The 26439-nt window shown below is 41.9% G+C and overlaps 1 protein-coding gene across 3 annotated transcripts in view; it reads right to left on the reverse strand.

Annotated features, from left to right (window-relative positions):
• Nucleotides 1–390: 390 nt before the first annotated feature.
• The window catches only part of ANAPC1 (anaphase promoting complex subunit 1), a 38687-nt gene continuing 12638 nt past the window's right edge, over nt 391–26439 (reverse strand). The window contains exons 17-48 of one of the 3 annotated variants that reach the window (XM_026044019.1): nt 25905–25979; nt 24964–25229; nt 24013–24104; nt 22950–23098; nt 21361–21439; nt 21206–21242; nt 21029–21099; nt 20720–20898; nt 18309–18535; nt 16444–16562; nt 14856–15127; nt 13829–14063; nt 12597–12688; nt 12272–12406; nt 12038–12120; nt 11796–11874; nt 11088–11162; nt 9890–9966; nt 9516–9606; nt 9366–9419; nt 8868–9061; nt 7135–7221; nt 6897–7014; nt 6305–6382; nt 5772–5839; nt 4068–4206; nt 3469–3555; nt 2767–2862; nt 2250–2448; nt 1841–1895; nt 1761–1786; nt 391–745 (exon numbers count right to left, since the gene is read on the reverse strand). In XM_026044019.1, the coding sequence (XP_025899804.1) occupies nt 630–745; nt 1761–1786; nt 1841–1895; nt 2250–2448; nt 2767–2862; nt 3469–3555; nt 4068–4206; nt 5772–5839; nt 6305–6382; nt 6897–7014; nt 7135–7221; nt 8868–9061; nt 9366–9419; nt 9516–9606; nt 9890–9966; nt 11088–11162; nt 11796–11874; nt 12038–12120; nt 12272–12406; nt 12597–12688; nt 13829–14063; nt 14856–15127; nt 16444–16562; nt 18309–18535; nt 20720–20898; nt 21029–21099; nt 21206–21242; nt 21361–21439; nt 22950–23098; nt 24013–24104; nt 24964–25229; nt 25905–25979 (3750 nt within the window). In that variant the 3' untranslated portion in view covers nt 391–629. Of the gene's footprint in view, nt 746–1760; nt 1896–2249; nt 2449–2766; nt 2863–3468; nt 3556–4067; nt 4207–5771; nt 5840–6304; nt 6383–6896; nt 7015–7134; nt 7222–8867; nt 9062–9365; nt 9420–9515; nt 9607–9889; nt 9967–11087; nt 11163–11795; nt 11875–12037; nt 12121–12271; nt 12407–12596; nt 12689–13828; nt 14064–14855; nt 15128–16443; nt 16563–18308; nt 18536–20719; nt 20899–21028; nt 21100–21205; nt 21243–21360; nt 21440–22949; nt 23099–24012; nt 24105–24963; nt 25230–25904; nt 25980–26439 lie in introns of all 3 variants that reach the window. The other 2 variants (XM_026044017.1, XM_026044018.1) reach the window with 2 other exon arrangements.

Genomic DNA, 26439 nt, shown 5'->3' on the forward strand with positions numbered 1-26439 from the left:
TGAGTATGTGGCAGAAGAGTCAGAGCAGAACAATTTATATTTACAGAGAAAACACTTACGCAAGGGGTACCCAGTAGCCCGAGACAGAAAAGTCCCGTGAACGAGATGGAAAGCTCACACCAGTTCTTGAAAGGCATTACCTGGCACAAGCCGAGCAGCGGGGCTGGCAGCTCACTTGCTTTTCCTCCAGGGTATCAGGCTGGAAAGGAAAGTTCGGCTTCCTCGGGGCTGCCCATCTTCTAAACCCTGCACTACCTCATAGGAGCAGATTTAGAGACACCACAGGCAAAGATGTTATAAAAACAAGGAAATTAYGTGGTTCCCAGCCAAGGTCTTTTCAAAATTCACCACAAAAAAACAAGTTTTTTGTAAATAAGTTTTAATAACAAAAGTAAATTTATTATTAGTTCGCTTTTACACATTTCTTCTCTCATTKTAACAAWTTATAAATAACTCCTGCTCACAGTCAACACGTCTAGGGGCAAGTTTGAAGTTTTTGTTGTTCGGGAAGTTACAAAATTAAAGCACATTTTCTCTCTCTTTCAAAGAATACGAATCAATGCACGGCTGGCTCTGTTGTTCAGTCTCTGCCTGTGAAATGAGTGCCACGAGCTTCTACGCTGGCGTAACTACAGCACCATGGACTGTGGATTTCTAAGCAGCAGAGGAGCGAGCCTCAGCAGCGCACGAACGGGCATGTTCAACTGCTTGAACTTCAAAAGCAGCTCAGAGAAGTTCGTACTTCCTAAAGGGACGACAGAAAAACAAAAGGATTACATATTGGTGTTGCATATGCCCAGGAAGTGAGTTTCAATAGAGCATACAGAGTCAGCCAGTGTTCAGGTCTGCATTTCAGGTCCCGTTTGCACAAAGAGATGTGTTCCTTACCACACGTTTCGTTGCAAACACTGTATTCATGGAAGTTTTGCTGCCTAGCCAAGCACAATTGAAAAAGGAAGCCCAAATTTGTTTAGCACAGCAGGAACTCCCAGAATAAAGGCTAATAAAAGATACAGAAGACATTGCAAAATAGCACTGAGGTCTTCTGGCCTGTATAGATGCCTGACCTAAAAATATCCAAGAAAAGCCCAAGGCAGCACGGCCTGCACAGTCTCCCAGGCCAGAGGGCTGTGGCCTCTCATAAGGCTTCAGCAATAGATTGCTCTTGTTCACCACTGAGGTAGTAACATTCATTTCACACCCCTTAGGAAGCCACAGAGTTCCCCAAATCAAAGCATAGCTGCATTGCTTCTACAACCTGAGAAAAAAAAGTCAGTTCTTAGGTGAGTAAACAAGGAGCTGAATATTCTTAGGCTGGGCTGATAAAAGGCAAAAGAAAAGCTGCCAACTGGAAGGGCTCAGAAGCATCACTGTTTCCAGACCAGGGGACCACTCTAACTCGGTTCTCAAAAAGACTTAAGGACATTCAGTGCAAGGCTAACATAACATAAAGGTTGCTTTCCCCTGCCACAGCTTTTCTCCTCTGGTCCTGTTGCCCTTTAGGARCATTTTTACTCGTAGGTCAGGAACAGGCCAAGATGCTACTTCTCTCTTCTGTTGTTCTACCTAACGCATCCGCCTTACACATCAATACTTACACATATATTGACAAGGAGGAAAGAAAAGAAAATGGAACAGCGTTCAGAGCAGCTGCACATTTCCACATACTGTCCAGGATATACTCCTCTTAACACGCAGCACAAAGGCCCCAAATGTGTGTGCAGGCCCGTGCAGCGTGCCGTGCCACACGCCAGCCCTACCTTCTAAGCCGCCAGCTGCCAGCTGGCTTGGCGTTGGGACGGAGTGGTAAATGAGGAAGCAAGCCAGCATGCTCAGCTGGGATTCCTCCGTAGGCTGCCTGCTCAGGTAGGAATGCAAAGAGATGTCCCCTCCAGCTGTAACATACAAGACAAGTGATGAGGCATTTCACTTAGCTAGAAAAGATGAGATCAATGCCTTCATATACATCTAAATACTCACAAAGAAGCACTCAATTCTGAACAGTACACACTGTAGTACTATTTTCTAACCAAATTGTCTTCCCTTTCAGTTCTAAAAACATTTTTGGTCAGGAATATGGCATGTAATCTTGAGGCTAAAAAGGCAAACAAGTTGTTTTATGCTAACATGCAAGTACTTGGCCTCACGTTATCATTTCACAGTACTTTGAGGTAACAGCRGATCTGGACTGTCAGAAAGAGAAGAATGGTGAATTAAACCCATGGATGGAGTATTAATATTCTCTATACCTTGAAGCCATTGATCCAAAGTGTTATCAATAGTGCACTTCATCACAGGCAGAAATTCAGAGTTCATGAAGAGTCCTCGCTTCGGGTTCCTGTTCATCCTCTCCTGGTGACTCCGAGAACTGAAAAATTCTAACACCAGCTTTATCTGCCACAGTTCAAATGTCTCTGACATTTCTCTCCTTTCCAGTCGCCTCACAGCCTAGCAGAGGGGAAATAAAAACCATTTGTAAGAACGAGAAATACAGGGGGAAACAACTTGATATGAAATATAAAGCAAATGAAGAACAAACTCCAAGTACTCTCCTTCTGAGTAACTGCTGAGAAAAAGTGTCGACTAATGTTTCTTGGATAATTTCAGACTCCATTAATTACATCACACCGTTTTCCAATTTGCTCTATGGTCTCAGCTGTCTCCTTGCAAGCTCATTAACACTTYTATGGCTCTTCCTTCTGCACAAGTGTGTGCAGCTAACAGCCCTGCACTGAAATACAGCTATTAAAATAGTATTTACTTCACCTGATCTATTGCTATGTACGTGGGCAGCATCTCTGGATTTTCTTGAGTAACGCACTCATAAAGAATTGAAGAGAAAAGATCCAGGATTTCCTGTTTCTGATAAAAGACACATGTTTTTACAAAGTGCACATGCTAGGTACAATTTATTACAGGTTCTTACACTGCACACATTTCCTTCCATTAAAGTTAACCCATGCACTGACATTACATAAATTAATGATAGCTAATAATGGTACACAGCTTGCTTTAGTTTCCGTGCTTATTAAAACTAGCTAAGATGTGGATATATTTTACTCCCTCCAGAGAAACTGTTCTCCATGCAAAAAAGAAACAAAAACAAAAACAAATAAGAACACAAAACAAAATAATAATAATAAAAAAAGAAGAGTTTTGCTATGATTTCACCTAAATACTGCAGGACACTAAACAGAGCTCTTAGCATTCATTAAACACATTTTACAATGAATACAACTAGTGTATTTTCTAACACAACTAGCAGAAACCATGATGTAAGCAAGGGAAAAAAAAACACCACTGTTTTGCCTCTTTTGCATTACAGAATGTCCCTTACAATATTCCCCGTTCCCACTATTTGAAGGAATATATTACTGAGCTCTGCTCTTTCTGGTTTAACATAAGATTTTCCTACTTTTTAATTAATGAAAACAAGAAAYCATGTTAGTCCACCTCTAGGCATCATACCTGGCCCATGTTCACAGTCGGTTTGCAGAAATAGTCAGCAAATGAAAACAGAGCAGGATCGGAAGTGAAAGCTGAAATCGCTTCTGGCTAAAAAAAAAACGGATTAAAACATACTCTTAAAATGTACTTTTTGGTTTTACTGCACAAACGAAATAGCAATTTGTACCTGCTCTTTTTTTTCCCCAGCATACACATGAAAACATTGCAACCTACACAAAACACAGCACGGGCAAAATCACCCAACACTTGTGCCTGTCCACAGCAAACGCAYGTGCACGCGGTGGCTCTGGGCCCAAACTCATCCCACAGGCCATGAAAACCCACCAGGCCTCCCTCCCCTGAAGCCCAGTAGATAACTTCAATACTCACAACCCTGTGGCAGGGCTGAAAAACGCCGTGTCAGCTGCAGTGCACCACGTAATCATTCCCGAGCTGCCATTCCCAGCTCCCTGCCTGTCCTTGGGGGCACCTCCCTTCGTTCCTAAAGCTCTTTTTACCAAAGATTTACCAGCATTTGCTGCTCTATATCATGCTGCCTGCGTAAGCAGAGGTCTCACTGCTGCTCTGCTCCACCTAGGAAATTGGTTTGGCAGCAGTACCTTGAACGCCCGAGCCTCGGAGTTCCGGTGAGTGACGGTCTGTGCCAGGAGGCTGCGCCAGCCCATCGGGTCCTCCTTGTACGAGAGCTGCCCAGCTCGCAGCTTCACATACAGGACACCCCCCTTGGAAAGAATCGACCTGGAATAAGAGCAGATATGCTTATTTCACACTGGTACTTATAGACAGCGAGGCAGACCTGTAGAAGATACATGTATGCAACAGCTATATGTGATAATATCCCTTGCCCTGATGGCTTGGACTCTGTTCAACAGGTATATGCATARAAACCTTGCTTTCTTCTGGGGCAGGTTGCTCTCAAAAGATGATGTGGTGGCAGGCAAACAAATGGGAAAAAGAGGCAAGTCATCCTGATACAAGGAATATAAGGGACAGCAGGTTCTCGCTAGATTGCTAAAGGATGAGCTCCCAGCACCAAGGACAAGCACATAACCTGTACAAGTATCCACAGCTCTAAGGGCAAGCTGGCATGGTGAAGAGGTCCTTCCTCAATGCCAAAAAATCCCCTGACATCCTACCAACAGAAGTGTGCAACAGTTTAAAGTTGCACCCCTGCAAAACAGCTGCATGTTTTATCTGATTTAAAACAGTAACAGCTGTGCAAGTAACTTCAGGCCCATGGGCGTCCTTAAAAGACATACGTTACCTATACTGAAACTGGCTACTTAGCATAACAATTCACACATAGTAAGAGGGAGAAAAAAATATCCTTCTCCCACACATGGACACATCTTCAAAACATCACCAGAAAGCCAGGTCTCTACCATTTTAAGGGCTACAGATAAGAAAACATATCAGCCTTCTGAGGGCTCCTCTGTCCAAACCCAGCTTTTTTTGGACAAGTCAGTGTAGAAGACTCAATGCAGGAGGAGACAAGTGGGTTTCTGCCAACTGTGGTGTGGTTGATGAATCAGTATGTGCTTTCTGATCCACACCACTCTGCACTCCACAGCAGTTCTCTGCTGGTTGTCYAACAACGTTGTAACGTGCACACAACGCTGCAGTGCTTAATCTAACCTCAACAGTGTCGCTTAAAGCAATTCGAATAATTACATTGCTGATGAAGAATGCAGCTGGCTTCTATACTATTCTCAGTGACAAGTTACACTGTAAGGTGTTAAGCACAAAGGTGAGAATTATTGAAACTATATTCCGGTATGATTTCTGTTTTTCACAGCAGCCCAATGKGAGTTACGGCATTAGTTAACAAGAAATAGGTAGGAGTTTGTATACTTCTTAAAACGCCAGAAAAATGGTATTTCACAAAGCAGTAGCAGCTGAACTCGTGTATCAACAGCCTGGGAAATATGACATCACATCAACTCCACTCAAAACTAAACTAAAACCATGAGTTTAAGGTAGTTTCTGGTACTGCTCAATCCCACTGCCAATACTTGTGGTTTTTACTATCAAGTTTTCCCCCCACCCTGTTTTTACATGAATAATTTACAACAGGTGAAACCAACTACGCAGTTTCTTTCTTCACCGAGCACACAACAGCAAACTGATGAAAACTCAAATTCTTTCCAAACTGCAGGTATTAAAACTACAGGAGATTTTTTGTTTAAAGAACAAAATACAAAATTAAATCAAGAAAAAAAAACCCTCCAACAATACAAGAAAAACAAAAATAAAACCAATCCCAACAACCAAAACATTCAACAAGTAGTATAAAAAATACTTACTTGAGRTGGTGTGTTCCCTTGCTTAAATCTATTAATAATTCCCAGTACCGAGGTCCCTTCACTCTGATCTGTCAAYGTAAGCACTTTYATTACTAGATATAACCAGAATCATYAAATCAAGAGTTTTCTAGATAAGTCTAAAGCTCTTTCCATGCATTCAGAAGGGCAGGTGCCTCCCTGCAGTACTACCTGCCCTGCAAATCTGGAGGGAACAGAACTCAGCTTTGTTTCTCCCACAGGGAAGTTCGAAAGAGAGAATTCCCTGCTACATCAGATCTTAAAAGCACGACAGTGAAATAAAGGGAGCAGTGCATGGAAAAATATCCTGTGTATTCCATAGCAATGGAAATGTCCTCAAAGCTGTCACAGTAGCAGAGAGTTCCCAGAGTCTGGCTAAGGTTTAACATGGATTTGTCTGAGGTTAGGCAGGGAATCTAAGAAAAATCCCTTAKGTCTCCCTCTCTGTCCTTGCAGCGAGTGTGGCACAGAAGCTGGACAATTAAATTTCTCATTAGAGTGCAGACTTGCTTTACCTGCTTCAGTAAGTGAAGCTCTGGAAGAAGGGTGGGTGCCATCAATTCCTCCGTGGCTTCTGCATACCACTGCGTGCCCTTTAAAAAGCCACCAATGTCCACATATTAGCAAATCTCATTTCAATGCAAAGAAAAAGAAAACACACAGCTTATTTACAATGATTAAGTTGGCCCAAGTCAGCGAGTTTCTACTTCTGGGTTCTGGTTAAATAACACGGACGGTTTGGGGCAGAATTAGGGAAAGGCTGTTAAACCCACTGCCAGTCCCAACCATCTCTGKGCCTTTGAAACGCTCCCCCTCTTCAGAAAGAGGAGAACTGTGACACTGGCTCTGTTTTCACACAATTGAAGAATTTGTGGTGCCTTTTACTTGTCCCACGTTCAATGTACAAGTAATGCACAAGTGAGCTGAGCACAACCCTTTGACTACTTGCCAACAGAGTTAACTCGYCTCCAGCACAACTTAAACATAAACCCTACAGTGCTTGTCACAACGATGAACACTGCAAGTTTTCTGTATATCAGCATTTTTGGTTGTCTCCCACACCTTCTCCAAGGCCTTCTCTCTTTTCCCCCCTCCCAGWCAAATTACCTTGTATGTAACCTCTATCAGTGCATAGCAAGGAGTGTTTGAATCCACATCAACAGGGGTCAAGAGCCTGGGTTCTGCTGCCAGCACGTACAAGTGACGCAAGGCCTGGAGATGGTACCTGCAGGGCGGGAAACAAGGAATTCAGAATCTTTGTATATCAACAGGCACACAGCTCAAATACAGTTGCCAAACAAGCTAGAAGGAAATCTGTAGTAATGTAGCAGTAGGAAACCCTTACCGGTTGTCTGTGCTGTGAACAGGGAAATGAGGGTACAATGCACAAAGGAGAGCAGCAATGGAAGAGTTCGAGGTGCTCAGCGAGTATCTGCAGGAAAAAAACCCATTTTTTGTCAGTTTTCAGTGCTAACAACTGCTAGCAACTCTACCACGGGTGTTCAAAATACTTCAGCGTCCCACAGGAGGGAAGGACAGAAGTGCAGGAATGCAATGGATTTCCAAATGCCTTCCTACAGTAGGAAAAACCAACATGAAGTGGGGGGAAATGAACACAAATGAATTTAGAATGTTTCTACATTCCCATGCCATTTTTTAAGTAATATAGCATCTAGAAGGCAATAAGATTTGCATTTTCAAAAATAAAATAAAATAAAATGTTTAGATCTTCCAGACACTGGGGACAGTTTCCAAGCTACCACACACAGAGTCACACTGAGTGTTTTTTTTTAAAGCCTGGATAAAAGGCAATTTATTTTGGCATCAGTGTTTGTCTTGTCTGATGTAAAGGGAACAACATGGCAAAAAAGGCAGCACACTTAAAATGGTAACAATCCTAGCAGATGAGCGTGCCTATATATAATGTGGATGATGGAAAAGTCATGTCAGCATCAAGGAGAGATGGCAGAAGTAGCTGCCAAATTCTCACTTTCACTAACCCATGAAGAATGAAATGTCCCATATTCTTTGATTGCATCCCCTGGAAGTAAAAGGCTCTGTTCCAGTCAATGGAAAGCCAAAAGAAAGGAATCCAGCGCCAGAGAAAAGGCCAACAGAAAAATTCGTATTACATGAGCTATCCGTCATGTAGCTCTGTAAAGCTTTGGGCTAGAGTATGTATTTAAAGAGAATAACCAGAACAAAGAATTAAGTGCTGGAGTCTGACAGAGCGCTTAAAAGGGAGCAAGTGATGAGCATCRAGACACAGGGCGAGGAAAAAAGAAAGATGAGAATGAAGCAAATTAATCTTTCTAGAAAAGAATGCCTGGAAGAATTGTTTTTCCTTACTTAATAAGTAGTATCAGGTCACTCTGATGGAAAGGGAGGCTAAAAGAAGGAGTAATTTAGACAGATGGAAAAACTTTWAAAATGAAAAGATGAAAAAATTAAAGATGAAAAAACTTAAGCAGGAGGAAAGAGATCTTTCTCAGGYTGGACCCAAGCACAGCTCCTCCTCCCAATCCCAACACTGGATAGCTGCCACGCTCTCCTGGTATATTTATGCACGCTGCTTTAAAGCACTGCACTTACTAGACTGTTGTGGCTTTATCCTCCTCTACTCTGTTATATACAAAATATTCAAATGATAGTAACTACTAAAACCTGATCCAAAACTGCTGCRTGCACAAGCTGAGCTCTGACAAAAAAACAGGCTGTTAATAGTGGTGGCAGTTTCTGCTGTTTGTGTCATCCGCTTTCTAAATTCCAAGAGACTATCCAGTCTCCAGGAGTCCAAATATGAGGAGGTTCACCCTGCAAACATTATTAAACATGAGATGACAAATAAAAGATCAAACAGATGAGACTAAGTTATTGAAAGCAGTAAATGTAGGTATGAGTACAGGAAAAGAGGAAAAAAAAATCCCCTGGACCGTAAGCAGAGTCATGCAAGTCCTTCTTCTCCAGGAATGTCTCTGTTATTTGCCYATAATGTCTTTGTTATTTGCTCCAATTTCCAGTTTGGAAGTAGGAAAAATGCAAGACGAAAAAGCACCATCTTTGAAAACRGCAAGTTACCTTCCTCCTCCCAGAAAGAGGAGCCCCAAAGCCATGTGGTGAGCCAGGTGGAAGCCGTAATTCATCTCTCCACCTGTCTTCTTGTGCATGAAGCGGCAAAGCTGAAGGACTTTCAGGTTTCCAGAGCCAGCCATGACCATGGCGAGAGACAGCAACAAGACGCTCAAACATGTTTCGAGATTATAATGACCTGTCTTCAAGCAGATGAGCAGAAAAAAGAGTTGTCATCCTTCTGTGGTCAAATACATGTCAGACCCAGTATGTTATTCTCTACCCTAGAGTTCAAAAAACCACATTCCACAGACACAGGGAGAGTGGAGAACCAAAGTCCTTCACAAAAATGATTCCCCGCCCTGTCACACTCTATAAATACATCTGGTAAAACAGAAAAGTAAAAGGCATGTTTTTATTTGTGTTAAGGCTTCAGTGAGAATAGAAGTATATCACATAACAGAGCCTCCTTTGCCTTGAACTTTCAAAGAACTTCAACAAACTTACTATTGAAGCTGTTGGTGCTGACAAACACTTCAGGAAATCTGTTGCATATTTGTACTGTAGAGAGAAGAAATACATATTAAATAGAGATACAAAGCACAGATTACAACTCTATAGGAAATCAAAGGTGAAAAAAGCACAAAAACCTCTTACCAAGCACTTAAATGCGGCCAGATTTTCTGAACCAGCAAACCGAAATCCCAGTGACAAACACGCACCAGCAATGATGTAGACATGAGCTTGCCTAATAAGCAACATAAACAGGAAATGAGTGATTCTCTTTTCCTAATCTGAATAAGCATCACAAATTCTCGACTACATAAAAAAGTCTCCTCCTCAAAAGAAAGCTGAGAACAAAATTCCACAAGTATCAAGGGACAGACCTTCTTTGCATATTAATATCTCTAGTTAGAGATACCAATTAGAGATAACAGTATCCCTAATTTAGCTGCATGCTCCCGAAGTAAAATTTGGCTTTGTGCAATCTTCCTCTCTAGCTGTGACTGATCTTTACACATGCTACTTACACCAGGGTCTCCAAACTCAGGTCTTCAGATGAAGGGAGCTCTGTTGCATTAAGGGATATACTATTCTCTCTTATGATCTGTAAAAAGCATAAGAGGTAGAAAAATTAATCCAGGAGACCCTCTCCAAACCCTTCTGGGCATCCACGGTTCATAAGTCTTAAAAAAAAAAAAAAAAGGTCTGTTTCATAGGTTTATAAAAGTTAACTTTTTTTTTTCCTCACTAGCTATTGCTTCATCACACTTCTGATCCAAAAGGGATGCTTTTCAGTGCTCACATATCTGGTTTCTTAAAGACTTGGCAAAAAACAGGCAGTGGCAAGACTGTGTCAGAACACAATATCCCTGCATGCACTCAAAACCAAAGCAGGTAACTTTAGGTCATCTAACTTGTTATAAAAAAAAAAACCCAGTGGTGCCAAGTCCATGTTCTAAGCAAGATATCTTGGAGGACTGTTGATCTTATTGTTAGACAATTACTTCTAATGCACAACTGCAACCTCCCTGCAGCAGCTTGGCATGTGGCTTCTGGTCACGTGGATGTGCAGAAAGATTTAATCCCTTTCTCTTTCTAACATTTTGTCTTTTAGAGTTCTTTCTCTCCCCAATTCTCTCTCTTCTAGKGCTAGAGCATCATGACGCTTTACAAAGAGACCTACACTTCCATCATGGTCCAAGAGATCCAGTGCAACACTCACCAACACCATAGGAAGGGAACTCTGGAAGTCTGCAGTCCAAGCCCCTGCCCAAAGCAGGGCACCTTCAAAGGTGTATCAGGGTTTCCTCAGGGACTTATCCTGTTTAGATCTGCATATCCTCAAAGGCAAGGAGCACACAGGCTCTTTAGGCTCCTCTTTTACTATCCAATTACTCACACTGTGAATTTTTTTTGACCTTATATATCAAATCAGAAATTCTCATGTTGTAAGTTTGTGTCCATTTACCTTCACTCCTACTGCCTCTTTTTTTCCAATGGCCCATCAAGTTTTATTCAGCCTGTCAAGACTTGTTTGTAAAAACAGACCTCTTGGTCCAGCCTTTGGTCTCTCCTACATCATATCAAGTTTCATATAGCAAAGAAATATTATAAATTAATATGTGTTTTTTTGTGAAGCTCAGAGGACAATGGAGATGCTCACGTGTGTAGCAATATAGCGAGAGGTAAAAATGGGAAGAAAACACATTAAGCCTAAATACCTACTTGAGGCACATTGCTGTCAACCCACTTGGAATTGGGCAAGATGTCATCCCACAAAATGAGGCATCGGGCCAAGGTCTAGAAGGGTCAAAAAGTAAGGAAAGAAAAGTCAAAATGCAAGGAWAGAAAAAAGTATATAATGAATTTCCCTGCCCTCCCCCCTTCCCTTAACCACAATAAATGCATCCAGAAAGAAGAAGAGAAAACCTAGCTACACCCYAGGTAGCTCCTTCATTGCTTCCAGCCTTCATATCAGAAGGAACAGAAACTCAAATTTTGCTTTATGAAACTCAAATCCTGTTTGCAGACAAAAGAACCATAGAATACATTTTGTGCACTATATGATTAGCTAGTATATTTACCTGAAAGTAAGGCATATACTTGTAACAGATGGTGAGGCCTGCCTGTATTTTTTAATATCTGAAGTTCATTCAAAAAAAGCTACAGAAGTTTACTTAAGCTGTTCAAATTAATTTAGGACTCCTAACAAAACGAATCATTCAAGTATCTCTCACCAAATTCTGTCTCTAGGGCTGCATGACCATCAAACTGCCCTAGTACAAGCAGAGATTTGTTTGAAGGTCTCAGCTCAGCAGGCCTTTCTGAGTTACCAGATAGCTAAGGTCTTCTACGTGACAGAGGCACATTGAATTTTAAGGTGCATTTTTAGTGTTGTCAAATAGACTGGGAAATGAAACGAGAAATTCTTACTCTCAATAAAAGGAACTCTGGCTTGACAAAGTCCAGCAGATACATCGTGTCTGGTGCTTGAAGCCAATCAGCAATGGATCTGCAGAGCACAGTTAAGGAACAGGGTTTACAGGTCATCTGATGGGGCAACAAAACTGCCCGAGTCACACAAGGCAGGGCCAACATTGCTGCAGTTTAAACATTTATCACTAATTAGTACCAAAAAAAAAAAAAAAAAAGCAGATTAATTCCAAGGTTAATACCTGTTGTTAGTCTTTAGATAGATCATGGCAAGCGCGAGCGTGGCACCTGGGCAAGTGACATCCACGTTTATGGTATCTCCTTCCTGTGAAAATACAGCCACTTTCAGAACCAGGAATGCAGCATCATTCAAAATTCCTACGGTGCTCTGATATACTGATCCACTGGAGACTTCTAAGACATCCTTACTTTCCATTTAAGTGAGCAAGAATGATACGAACAGTTAAAATAYGTACCTTAATTTGATAACTGGGAGACTTGTGCTTCTCTCTGTGCATTCCTGCTTGGAAGCGCCGGTGACCTCCAACCATGTACTGGTAAAGCTGCTCAGGAACATTGAGGTCTGACATGCCTATCAAATTACTGCCATGCTAAAGAAGGAAGAGGAGAAGAAATAAGAAGAAAGTGCCTTTCTACACAACTAAACAACAAAGAAAGAAGTGCCTTCATCCAAAGGATGAATTCCAAAGGAAACAATTCTCAGCACCCCCATCCCAACATATAATGATTCTTCAAATAACTGCGATTTCAACAACAGCAACAACAAAAGGAGGCACTTACCCCTAGGCAAACCATGCCTAAAGCGAGCCCAGAGGCGAGTGAATAGGACTCTCTGTCTGTGCAGTACTCCATTTCTGGTCCCGGGGGACGTCCTTGAGAAAACAGAATGGTGACATTCATCTTCTAAAATCCCAGCTAAATGAACATGGCTTAACATCACATTTCTAATGGAATGGGGAAAATAAAAGTCACTTAGAAAAAGAAACAAAAGGAAAGCCCTCTCTAAAATAATAATTATTAAGCTGTCACTACATGATAAAGCCTCCCAGAAGCAGTCTGTATTACCAAATGATATGTTGCTTGTAGACCAACTGGGAACGCCATACCATAATTATATATATTGTGAAGGTATTTACAAAYGTTGACCATGGTGTTCAAAAGCTGTAGCCAGAAAATGCTGCATACAGCMAACTGCTAAAAACGTAACAGGTACAATTTTATCCCTAAAATTTGTCTCTGAAGAGCTGCCTATAAACACAAATTAAAAGTTAACTGTTGAAAATAAGATCAGAGCAGCTACACAGAAGACTGATGATCAGAAGTTCCTGCTCAAAAGCATCTATAAGAGAGAGCTGTTTCGAACTCCTTAACCACACAATTTGAAACAGGAGATGTGAAGAAACGATGGCTCCATTTCCACCAACTTAGCGCCCAAAAAGACCGTCCATAAGGACACAGGCTTTTCTTTTTCCCCATCCAGCGCTTCAGTCTCTAGTTTCTACCAGGACTATTCCTTTGGGAACAAACAGGAATAACAATGTCTGGAAAGTGCCAGCTTCATCAGGTGTATGCTATGCAATAGATCTGCTCAGGTGCTGCAGAGGGTCAGGATTTCCAAAAATGTGGCATTCAAGCCAGGAGGAACACGTTACTACTGTAGATCATTCAACAAACCACTGGCAACCCCAGGCCCCTTCTACCTGGATAAAATTTCCACATGCTAAAGGTACATAAGGTACATAAAGGTACAGGTCCAGTCTTGCTGCTCTTACTATATTTCTGCTAATTCAGAGAGCGCTGTCTGTGCTACGGGACATCATTCCCAGTCACATCTATCCTAGTGAAGAGCACAGAGTAGGCCTTGGCAAACGAGAGGTGAATAGTGCAGTGGTAGAGCACATCTTCCAGAAAACAGGCATTAATTTTGCCATGTCACTGCTGCTCCGTGTAAAACATGCAGCGTTGTGCGTCTCCTCCTGCCTTCACCCCGTTTTCCCCACGTTTGCAGTTACCTATTTCAGCCAGCAGAACCTCAGCCATGTGCCTGTGAGCGGTGCCTTGATAAACCAGGCCTATTCCTATGACAGCAGCCACCTGCACGTTGTGGGGGACGTCCAGCTCCGTTGAAGTTGGTGGCAGCAGGGCAGGGATGTGGATGCTCAGGAGGCGCGTTATGGCCATGTCCATGGTGCCCAGCTTGGCAGCAGAAACACCGAGCAGCAGCCCAATACTTGTCATCTCGTGGCCCTGTGATAATAAACGAGGATCCGTGAGGAAAGGAGGCAGGGGATGTTCAGAAAGGGAAAAATGCTTTTCCCGGATGAAATTTAAGTCTGGCATTCTCAAATATACCCAGTGGTTTAGCTTTTTGAATCCATCTCTTGAGGAACACAAATGCAAAGGTATTTTCCACATTTACACTCCTGTTAAGAGGCAGACTTAATCCAAATGGAAATTCTTACACAGTGAAATGCTAAGCATGATTATAATGGGGACTTTTGGTTCCTCCCCCCAAAAAGAYATGTTTTAAAAATAAAATTTAAACTTTTAAAGGTCATCACCACCCTAGCAGTCCATTTTCAGTCCTTCCCTCCCACCAAGCCTGATATCATGTTCGCTGATCTTTACAGTTGAAAACAGCTAGAAAATTAATCATTTTTTAGAGTTTAATTGGGATTTCACAAACACAAAGGGTTGAAAATCATATAAAACAAACTCCACAAAATCCTGAGGGGCTAGCTCCCATTCTGGACCGCAGAAAGACTAACTGGTGAACCTTTTGATACAGAACGAGCAGAGGTAAATTCACCTGCCACAAGTTGCTGTGCATCAACAGAGCACAGAAAGATCCAGTGACAAAACTGCTGCAAGACTCTTAAACAGAAATAAAAGTCACACACTGACATTAACGAAGTGACTGAGAGCTGCCCATACCAGGAAACTYCCAATCCACTGTTTCAAAGCAGACTGCTGCCTTTTTAATGTTTAAGCAGTTGAAGTCCCACAGATACTTGTGTTGCACGCGAGAGGAGGCCTCACCTTTGTTAAGTAGTCGTGAATATTGAGCGTGGCAAGTTTTGTGAGATGCCCGTTTAGCCCCAGGGCCATGAGGAAGCCTGCGTATTCGTTGGCTAACTCGGCGATTTTGGGCTTGTTATAGACGATCCAGGCAGAATCTATCTGGGAGGCAGGTGCTATCTTCAGCCCAGCAGCCACCCCGTTGTGGAAGCTGGCCCAGCAAGCCATGTTTGGAGGAACGTCGATGTTGCCGCTGTTGAGATCAACCGTGGTGTTCCTAGGAGGAGCACGGCCTGCCCAAGAGAGAACCAGTAAAAACGATTAAACTACAAAGAYGGAACAGCAAAGGAATAACTCAGCTTAGCAGTGTGCTCTTGCTATCCAAGTGGAACAATATTAAAACGAAAACACTAATGGTCATCCAAAGAACTTCTGAAAAAGCTCTGAACTTCAGCAGAATCAGACGCTGACATCGTGTTATGTAACATGTCTATTCTGAAGACAATCATAGGTATCTTCAGACATGCCAGATGACAGAAGCACAGTAGATGAGATAAAACAGCAGTTGAAATTTGGTAGTATCCATGTCCTGTATGTCCTTGGGCAACTTTCCCCACTCACCTCTCCCTCTCAAAATGTAGCTCACATAGTATCTTAGTGGTAGATAACAGCACTGGCCTTAACTATTGCGAGACAATAAACAAGCAGGCGCCAAATATAAAACTAACAAAAAAGTGCTACTTCATCACATAAGACACACTTAAGCTATGGAACACTGCATAAACTACATGTCTTGCAAAAAACCCACACAAGATGCTAGATAGAAGAGAGAATACAAAAAGCAATGGGATAACTGCTGAAAGAAATTCCCTCATAGTCTGTGAAATGCAAAAATAGCCCTGGGGGCACAAGTCACTGGCTTTTGAAAGAATCTATGAGGGTAGCATCACTGTTGCTTGTTCTGCATCTTCYCTTGGCAGTTATCAGATGGGACACTGGGACATTGGCCCCAGTCTCCCATCTGGCTCCCAGGAAGCCCGAGGACCACAAATTCAGACTATAAGAGGACCAAGAAAAGACTGGGAGCATCTGGAAAGAATAAGGGGAAAGGAATCAAGCTTGGGAGAAAACGGGCAGAAAAAGAATGTGACCCTCTAGCACATGTTTTCTTCAGAGCCTGAAGCAGAGCTCTCTTTTCCTAAAGCCTCRCTGTTCCCCTGCTGTCAGGAAACACTTGTGAAACCCACTAGCCAAATTCCCCCTTTCTTCTCTGCGTAGTCCCGAAGGACAACAGCTTTCTGCTACAATTAATTTTATCTGTTGCTGCAGTGAATTCAACTGGCAGTATCTTGCGTGATGACTGCACAAGTTCCAATGCAAGAAGTCCTTGTCTGCAAAAGCACGTGCAGCTGCAAATTTGCATTTGGAGACACATTYTAGGAACTACTCGCTCTCTTTAATTACATTACTTACATTAACAAAGACAATCCAATTAGCAAAGAACGCTTTGAGAAGGGCATTACATATCCAGCAAAGCAGATGCATTACCAACAGGCAAATCTTGCAGCTTCAACGAAGCAAACCCCGAGGAAAATGCTGAGCACCGTACCAGTTAGATTCAGTTTGGGGATGGGCAGTTGCTCTGTTGGGACAGGATGGTAGGAGAACAAGGTAAACATTCCTCGCCCGACGGGAAGGGCCATCGTTCGCTGGCACAGCTGTAACAACCTGTGGGGAGAAGAAACCAAAACAAACTAGTTCTTAATATGGGCAAATACTGCAATACAGAATGAACTTAAAAAACAGGCACCGGAGAGAGTCACTCTCCTAACTCAGAGACAACACATTAATTTCACCTCTTTAGTAGGCTCAACTTGTGAACCTATATCTTCAGTGCTTAAAAAGTTAACCTCAAGGGTATGCTGTAGCTGATAGAGGAAAGCTCCAAAATGCTATTGTTTTTCTTAAAATGAGRTAAGTAAATACACTCTGGACAACTTAACAGCCATAGCAGAGATGAGATGAAAGCAAAAAGCAAAACAAAGCAGACTGTCATATGCAATATGCATATGCAATCTTGCTATGACTAGTGAGCACATTTAGTAATAACCTGTGTACAGAATTAACATGCTTCCAGGAATGTCGACCACAATTCTCTACAATTGACTCTGGAAACACTTTCTAGACTTGTTAGATTACTCAGCTTGTTAGGTCAGACAATAACCCACTGTGTTCCCTCAGCTTCCAATTTCTGCAGAGGGTTTTGCATGTTAACACTCTTCTGAAAAATTAGGTTTCGTTCAGAAGATGCTTTTAAGACTCCCAAAAGAAAAAGCTCAATGAACATTAGACCACATACATTCACGCTAAACAGCCTGTGCCAAGCTTACTAACTGAGTTTACTAAATGAATTACTACTTCTCTGGCCTGAAACTACTTCATTTCACCTCACTCAGCAATATAACTGGGCAGAATTGACTGTAAAACATATATACTATGTGTATATGTGTGTATTTATATATTCAATACATAAAGATGACTGGACRGAGAGCCTGGCAGCATGTCAAGACTCAGTGAACTGCTGCATGTCTCATCTTGGGAATGCTATGTGCTATCTTCTATTAACAGTATTTCCCTGTATCTTTTACCTATGAAGAACTGGGTGCCAATGGAATTAAACTGAGTTAAAGGGACATGAATGAGGAAGTATATGAGGGGTGGGGGTAAAAAGGTGTTGGGCAGCAGTTGGTTATGACACCAGAGGGCAGCAGGCAAAGGGGCCGAAGAGAGTCCTGGCCATCAGAGGATGGAGGGAAGGCACAAATGTCTGTAATAAATGACATTATTCAAACCAGGGTTTGAGGAAAAGAATCAGGATCAGTTGACACGTCACCCAGAGTAGGTATGGAGGGTGCTTGTAGTATGTAGAGTCCATATCACACACGGATTAACTGTTACCTGACAAACAAGCCCATGCTGTGGCTATGACACTCTCTCTGCACTGTCTTCCTCCAGAGTAGCTCCTGCTTATGCTGAACCTGCTTTTTAGATGGCAAAAAAAAAATGCTGCAACCTGCTCTTTTATTGCAATTGATCTCAACACGCTGTTTGGAGTTTGGACTAACAGTTTTTCCCATATGCAACTTGAATCCTGAGAGCACTTCAGCTCGCTACAGATCAGTTCTGATGTCCGCTGAACCTCAAAGACCTTCACTCCAAAATCCAACCCTCTTCTCTGACTGCTTGCACTCTAATGTTCAGTTAGAACATTAATAGAATAGATCCTACTGTTTAGGATCTAGATAGAGGATTTAGGATCCTGTTCTAGGATCTAGAACATCCTAGAACACATCCTGCTGTTTGGCAGGCATACTTTGCTTTTAGCCACCAAAAATATACATTTTTTACCTGGGGAAAAAAAAAAAAAAAAAAACTTATGAAAAAATAATTCTAGATCTGAGGAGGATTTTTTACCGGTTTTCTTTTTCTTCTATGTATTCATGGTCACTAGCTTCAGGCATCTGCACGACATTGACACGCACAGGACGGGCACTTTGCAGGAGTCTTCGGACTTCCTGTACTCTCAAATCCTCGCTCCATATGAGCGACATCACCTCTTCATTCATGTCGTTCATGCCATCCTCATCCTCTTCCGATTCGGTTCCAGAGGGAGTATCAGAGGTCAGCACTTGGCCCACAGACTGAAAGGAAAAGAAAAAAGGCATCATTTCCAGAAGTACACACAGSAAGCATCAGAGAGGCAGCAAATACTTGCAGCACAACTGCAAAGCRCTCAGCAGTTCCCTACACTGAAGTTCAGCTGAAAATGGAATGGATTTCATGCTTTCATACCAATGTTCCTCAACATTTGAATCAACTGTCTTTGCACAGCTGAACGGGACACATCACTATCAAAGCAGGAGGAGATGACATTCCAGAGAAGGTGCAAAGGTTCTTGGGCAAGGACTGAAAAGTAGGAGCTTGAAGAGGTGAGTTCAGAAATCTTGTTCTTTCTAAACTAGCTCTTGCTTCATAGCTATAGAAGGAAACGACTTTCCTTCCTTGCCTACATAATTATCTYTGACTGCTAAAAGATTTCTCTCCAATTTCATGTATAAAATCCCGGTTTAGGTCTCTGTCTCACCTGCATCTCACTAGCAAGGGGCAGGACTAGCAAGAATGACAAGGTTGGGACTGGTCAGGATGCAACAGAGTTGGCTGCAATCTGCCTCTGCTGTACTTGCTCCAAACTCATCCGTCACTCTATTTGAAGCTGAACTTCAATTAATTTGTAAAAATTCTACAGAAATTAGCTCTCTGGCTGAATGTAGAATTTTCTTATTGCCTGACCAAACAACCTGGACATCGACCCTAAGGTGGACCAGCACATTCCTCTTCCTTCTCCATTCCACTTTTTCTCTGTTGTCATGGAAATAAATACTACGATTAATCTAGGAACAAAAGCATAGCAAAGCCTATAAACTGATTATTTTTCCCCAGAATGTTTTTCTCCTCAGAGTTTTGGCAGGCTGACATATACAAAATCAAACAGGCTAGCCACAACACAGGGTCTTCCCAAGCCTCACTGGTAACTGATACCRGGAATGCAAGTAAATTAACATCTGATGAAAGAAACCCAATTTTTTTTTTATGATAAATATGCACTAAATCTCAATACATAACTGCACCACCCACGTAGCCAGCGGCCRTTCTGAAACAGGAAACTCCACCCTGCCCCACTGAGAAATGACAAACAATTTGGCATTTGAAGATCACTTTATCCTTTTAAGGTAACACATATTTGAGGCATTGTTCTAAAGTAAGTGGGGAAATTGGATTTCTCATTGTTTAACAGTTAGCACTGTTACACGAAGGCAGAAAGTCCCCCCACTGAAAACAAATTGGATGTTTCATGAATGGTGCCAAAGGAGATTTGTACAAGTAGCTTGTTTACATTCCTTACAAACTATTTTTTAAAAAGTAACTTTTTTAAGAGGTAGTTAGTCATGAAGGCCTTGTTAAAAGAAAAAAAAAAACACAAGGCAAATTTTAAAATCACAAACTTGGCAAAGCTAAGATAGCATTTTAATGACCTTGACCAAGATGTACGTGAGGATGCAAGTCTCTTCTTCATCACTTCTGAAAAAACTGCAGACAATCTGCCTAACAGGAGCAGAGTTTTACACATGCCACTAGCCAGCTTCCAAGTAGAGCTTTGGCTGACCACACCATTAGTGACAAAAAACACCCAACTGAGAGGAGATGCCACATTCCCACTCTCAGAAGAGAAGGTTTAAGGGAAAACAACCTAAAACATCTTTTCTTTCTAAGGAGAGAAAGCTTTTCTCTCTTTACTTTGGGATACAAAGAACTAAATCCTTTTCAAGAAGTATGAAAACCAAGTACTCATAAAGCATATCAGTTCTTCCAGAGAGAAATCCTGGCCATGCCAACTCATAAGGGTACCAGACTGTCAAACACCCGCTTTCCTTTGCTGAACCATCACCTGTTTGATGGCAGTCTCTGTGTGGAGCACCAAAACCTCTTTAATACTTCTCAAAAATGGAGCTGTTCTGCAGGAGAGGACTTACACAGGCATTACTCCACAAGCAAGACTTTTGAGCACCACTCTTCAATGAAACCTGAAATCTAGTTTACATCAATAATCTTAGTGATAMTATGGGCAGCTACTCTTCTGTGCTGGATGCTCTTTTACACCGAAACGCTCACAGGGGCCTAGACCTGCTCTGTCTCTTGAATCCTGCACCTTCTGTACGTTGCAACCTCCACCCGTGAACATCTGCAGATGGTGGGGAAGTTTTTACACAGCTGGAGCGCTCTGCCCAGTACCCAGTGACAGGAAATCCATGTAGTGCCATACTCACAGATTTACCCTTCTGCAGGTTCCCTTCACACGCTTGTTTGGACAGATCCTGGCGGCCGATCAAGAGACAAACTGCTTCTGGCCAGTCTGAGGCAGGCTGCTCTCGGCAATAATAGATTGCATCCCTGATAGGAAGGGCCACACCGAAGGGCAGAGACTCCAGATCCCTCAAGGTGAAACCTTAAAATTGGGGAGGAAAGAAGAAAAACTTCTAACGATCAAAACGAGGCAAAATGTATGTCAGATTCTGCAAGCACAAGGCTATTATCTATGGTTGCTGCCATTCATGCATTGAAAAAGCTGCTCTTACCGACATTAGTCATCCAAATAACCAACTTTTCAGCCAGGTTAGAAGCAGATGTGTTCTGTCGGAAACTACACCTGTAAAATAACGGAGAATAAAGAAGAAGTTGATAAAAACTCATCAGAAACTCAGCAGAGAGTCATAAAAGTATAAAATGATAATGGAACAGCATTAAAAACATACCGACTGTCATCCTGCTCCATTTGCTGTTTTCGTTGTCCTAGGATAGACAAATAAGGCTGTTAGTCCCATGTTCTCCAAGCCAAATGACAGCATATAAAATACACACACACACAAGACACTGACAGTTATTGCAAGGGCACCATGTGCATTATTACCTGATGTAATTTTGTACAAATAATGTGAGGCTTCATTAGAGACAGCTCTCTCATCACCAAGTATGTACAGAGCCACGCTCTGAATAGGAAAGAAACATCATGATACGAAGTTATTTAGTCTGCAGATAACACGGTATTGCTTATCAAACCCAAAAGACACTTTATAGCAACTTAAGTAGTGGGACAGTAGGTCTATTATAAAAAAATGTAAAAACATAATTAGTAAATGCAGATTAAAAATAACAGAAGCAAGTAAATGAAACTCTTCTGCTTTAGATTTCTGTCCGTACATTCGTCAAAATAAATCTTGAAATAATTCAACAAGTTTTCCCCGATGATTGTTTCAAAGAAAAAATACACATATTTATATACAAACACATGCACTCTGAAAACATGTTCCCAGTGATTTCTGCTTCGTTTCCCACATTCCTTTGAATTCTTCTTGTTAAAACATACACCCATTTTCTACAAATGCATTTTTCATATACAGTCCCTCCACATTTTTAATGTCAGCTACTTCATGGTGGCTTTTCCCATTCAAAACGGGGTTCACTTCATCTAGCTATCGAACAAAGTCAAAGTTAGCTGTCACCATGTTTGCTTTTTGATCCTGCCAAACAAGCTGGCATGCCAAAGGCAAAAAGAAAGAATAGAATGACAATCTTTTAATTTCATGAAGGAATTTCTGTGCTGCTGCTTCAGCACTCCACACTTTCAAGCAGGGGACAGATTTGGCTCCTGGCCATACAGACCAACAACCAGTCCTGGACCCGTGGGTCACAGCAGAGTCTCTCTGGCCTGTTTGTCCTMCTCAGGCAGGTCAGTCCCAACATTTCTGCTTCAAATCCTGCACTGGCAAGTCTTCTCCACATATCTTTTGTGAATAAGGAAGCAAGACTGGCCAGAAAATACTATCAGCATTGACACTCATGCAATTAAATGCTTCTATTGGTACATGCTCAAAAAAAAAAAAAGCTGGGAAATTCTCACTCACAAAATACTGTTAGCTCTGAGTTACAGTATTACTTTGCACATGTCATTGCTGCAAACCACAAAAAAAAACATAAGCAGTGAAGCGTAGGCCTCACTCACCAGCACTTGCCAGCTCTCCTTCCCAACCTCAAATACCTCCTCCCACCTGCTAAAACCCATCCACACCCTGAAGTAATATCGATAACTAAGAGATTTCTCTTTGCTAAACACGTTATTCCCATTGTAGAGAGGCTGGCACCCCCAATTCCTTGTACTACAGAGCTACTCCAGAGAATTTCATGCAGATGGGCAAGGTTTATTCATGTGGAGCAGCAACATTCAGAGACTGTGTGCTCAGGTGTCCAAACAGTATGGCCAAAGTCACATCCTTTAGGGATATTATTTAATCACAGGCTCAGGACTGCTCCAATACAGCTACTAATCTGCCTCAGCATGTCCCCCTTCTCCACACAGGATAATTAAGCCCTTTGTTATTTGACTTTGCTCTCTGAGGACACTTCACTTGCAGGAAATTAAAAGCATGGAGGGTCAACTCCTGGTAGCATTGGTGCCACTGTGTCAGCAGCAAACAGTAAGCCCTTTGCCAAGTTACTTACCAGTACTACCAGTTTGCTCCTTTCACAGACCCCTGGTAAGTAAGGATAAGGCTGCACTCCTTCTCCCTTCAGACAGGAACTCAGCCACTGAAAGATACTTGGAGGCTCAGCAGAGAAAAATGAGGGATGGTGCATGAAACCTGTTTGGACTTAATCATATGAACAGTAATGACACTGAGCTCATGGCAAATGCACAAAACTTTTCAACTATTCCCAAAGCGAGGCCTACCGAATTTCTTTAACTTAAACAAAAATACAGTGTTTCCTCAAAAGATTACAGATCTCTCTCCCCTCCCTCCTGTTAGATAGAGGTTTATAAATGGACCATAATGAAAGCATGAAACATCTCTCTGCCTTTCGAGAACAAACATCTCAGCCCACAGTCAAGAGAAATATGCATAATTAGTACTTCTCAAAACCTCAGTGGAACAGTCCTGTAACAACATTCAATTGCTCAAGTGAGAGGACACTGTGACYATGATCTGTATCATCTGTCCACAAATGCAGGCAGGAAAGGCTGACCAAACCTATGAGATCATTTCTTTTGGTCAGGAGAGGCAGCAATTTGTCTTTTACCAACAAGTGGCTTTCAGCTGGCAAGTCAGTAAACAGATGCACAGGAAAATTCTACAAAATGCCCTTATTTTAGCTTTAGGGGTTGTTTCCTTTTAGCTCCCATTTAGCTCTCATCAAACACGAGCTGAGAGCCTGCTGGCCTGGAGATACTTGTGCACAGGAGAGATGCAACTTGTTTCCAGGTTTTTGCCCAGCTCTCTGCTGATGTTTAAGCCAACCCAAGGGGGAATCATCATTCCCACCCGGGTCCTGTTCTCAAGGGTCCCCGTGATGCACTGAACTGAAGGCACCAACCCATGACTGTGCAATCACAACAGTTTTCCAGTAAGAGGCTGTTAAAAACAAAGCAGCAAGGGAATCTCAACAGTGGGACTGCACTTTGGGCAACTGGGGATTCAGTCCTGACCAGCTTTAAAGAGAATGGTTACCAGCAAACACCTTTAGACCATTATCAGTTGTTCTTAGCTTTACATAGGCTTAAYCTCACCTTGATCAATCATGCAAGTCTGTGTGGAAGCCTTCACAAGGGCTGGATAGTCTCGGTAGTAATAATCTATATAAGCTTCAAGTTTTAAGTCTCTAGAATGAAACAGATATAAATCATATGAGAAGATCAAAAAAACCCCATATGTGCATTTCTGTGACTTTTCTTTATGTGTACGTAACACTTCCATACAACCTATATATGTGGAGTGAGGTTCAGACATGCTTATCTAAGAGGGTGCTTATGGGCACTGCTCCTTTCCTAAGTAACTAATTTGTATTTTTATTTTTTCCCCCGAGGGCAACTCTCTCCAGTTATTAGCTTGGTGTGCTAATACCCACAGAACAAGCTGTCCTGGGTCTCAATATTTCATTTCACTTCTCAATAGCTATAAGCTGTATACTGGGCCTCAGCATCACCACAGCTGTCAGTGTAYCCCTCCAGCTTGCCCAAGCCTAACACCACAAAAATATCCCAGTTTCTTGTTATGACCCAGATCTTACCAGAACACTGCTAGATGATGAGCTGTAGGTATTTTAAATCTCGTTAGAGAGCTACAGATCAAAAAATGTGTGAAATCATTAAATGCAGACACTGGAAACCAAGAATGTCTAAATTAATTCCAGTTTTATTTGCAGAGGGCTCTCCACACTCTGGTCTAGAAAGTTTAGTGCACTTTTCTGCAGTCTCCTCCTCTTGTGGCAGTCAGAGATGAGAGCCATCTACCAAGAACTAACATTTGTCCATCAACGCTGACTATGGGAAGCAGTAAGAGCTGTATAAGGGATTTGCTACAGCAAACATCACTAAGTATGGAAGTTTCTGAATATTCATTTTCTTCAAACACATGGAAAGACAGTTCCACTCTGAAGATAATCCACAARACCTCCGTAAAAACACTAGACCTCCATCATCAAGAGACGATGTGAATTTTCTGTGTTTTGTCAGACGTACCTGGCCAGCTGAACCAGAAGAACAACAAGTGAGCGAATTCCTTCTCCCATTAGACTGTTCAATTTAAGCTCCTCATATATTAGATGCAGAACAAAGAAAATAGCYGGAATGTGGGTGAAAAGGAGGGTTGAGGAATCCAAGCTAAGGCTCTGTGTWAAGTCATCCTTTGGAGGTGGAATTTCCAGAGGTTCCAGTCGCAACGCTTTGGCTACAGGATGAGACTCAAAATTCCTATGATAATCCGARTTCAAGAGATATTCCCAGTCCTAGACCAAAGAGGAAGAGGAGGCACAGGTTTCATGGTAAGCATTAACTGCCAGCRAGATAACTCTGAAGCACTTTTAGAAGAGGAGGAGATCCTGACCTATGTTTCATGCAGAGAGTGATCTGTAACCTCACAGGCTCAGTGAACTACCCATCCACAAAAAAATAACTGCATGATCGAGTCCTTTAGCTTGTAAGTCTCTTGGGTAAGATACCTTGGGATMATTCTAGGCTTTTCTCCTCGATGCAAAACCCATAAATCAGTGTGGAACACTCCACTAAATCCTGTAAGAATCAATGCACTCAGTGAGGTCTGTAATCTGATGCTCCTCGTGTGCTAAAGGTGCCAAGCAGTMAGGAGAGTGAGCCAACTTTATTTTAAAGGGATTAAGCATCCAGGAGAGATTTGACATTGTCAAGGAGACCATCTGGAGTTGCTGGGTAATTCACATTAGACTCATTCCTCAGAGCAACTTACTCCTCTGAAATTAAGGTCCTGACAAGAAAGGTCACACGATACTAACCACGGCAGAGGGCAACCTCACTTTTCTTCCTCCAAAGGCTTGTAATGTCAGATGACCTCAGATAAAAYGTGCCACTCAGACGACACTTCCTCTGGTTTGGTTATTTTATTAAACAAAAAGCAGATGCGTATTTATAAAGCAAATATTGCTTACCTCATCTGATCCTGTTTCTGAGGGCCTAGCCTTCTTCGGAGCAATAACTGGCGAGAGTGATCCCTCAAAATCAAGCTGCAAGAAACAAAAGACCAAAAACAACTCAATCCTTGAATCTGCACGGTTGTGTACCTGAATCAACAACAATCATAACATGTGAATTCACACCAAGCATTACATGTCACTGCATTAATATTTTTATATTCTGCCTTTATGCAAAACTTACATACARTTACATTTTTCCATTCACACTTAATTAGGCTAATGTATGGTGCACAGGTTTCATAGTTGTCTAACATCTGCTATTTACTAAGCTGGAAGAAATACTGTGGATAAGCTACTGCTAGTAAAAATTTAGGCATATTTTAATTGTTTTCATTGCTATCTACGTTATCTATGCTGTTTATTTTCTGCAACTACTGCAAACATTTGCTAGCAGGAAATTCACCCACAGAAAACTGCATGTACATTCAATAAAGCAGTGACAAAAACAGAGCTTTAAAAGCTGTAATCCAAAAACAATACAGGAAACCCT

Source organism: Nothoprocta perdicaria, unplaced genomic scaffold (assembly GCF_003342845.1).
Source record: "Nothoprocta perdicaria isolate Ctin4 unplaced genomic scaffold, notPer1 scaffold_347, whole genome shotgun sequence".
NCBI classification, from domain to species: Eukaryota; Metazoa; Chordata; class Aves; order Tinamiformes; family Tinamidae; genus Nothoprocta; species Nothoprocta perdicaria.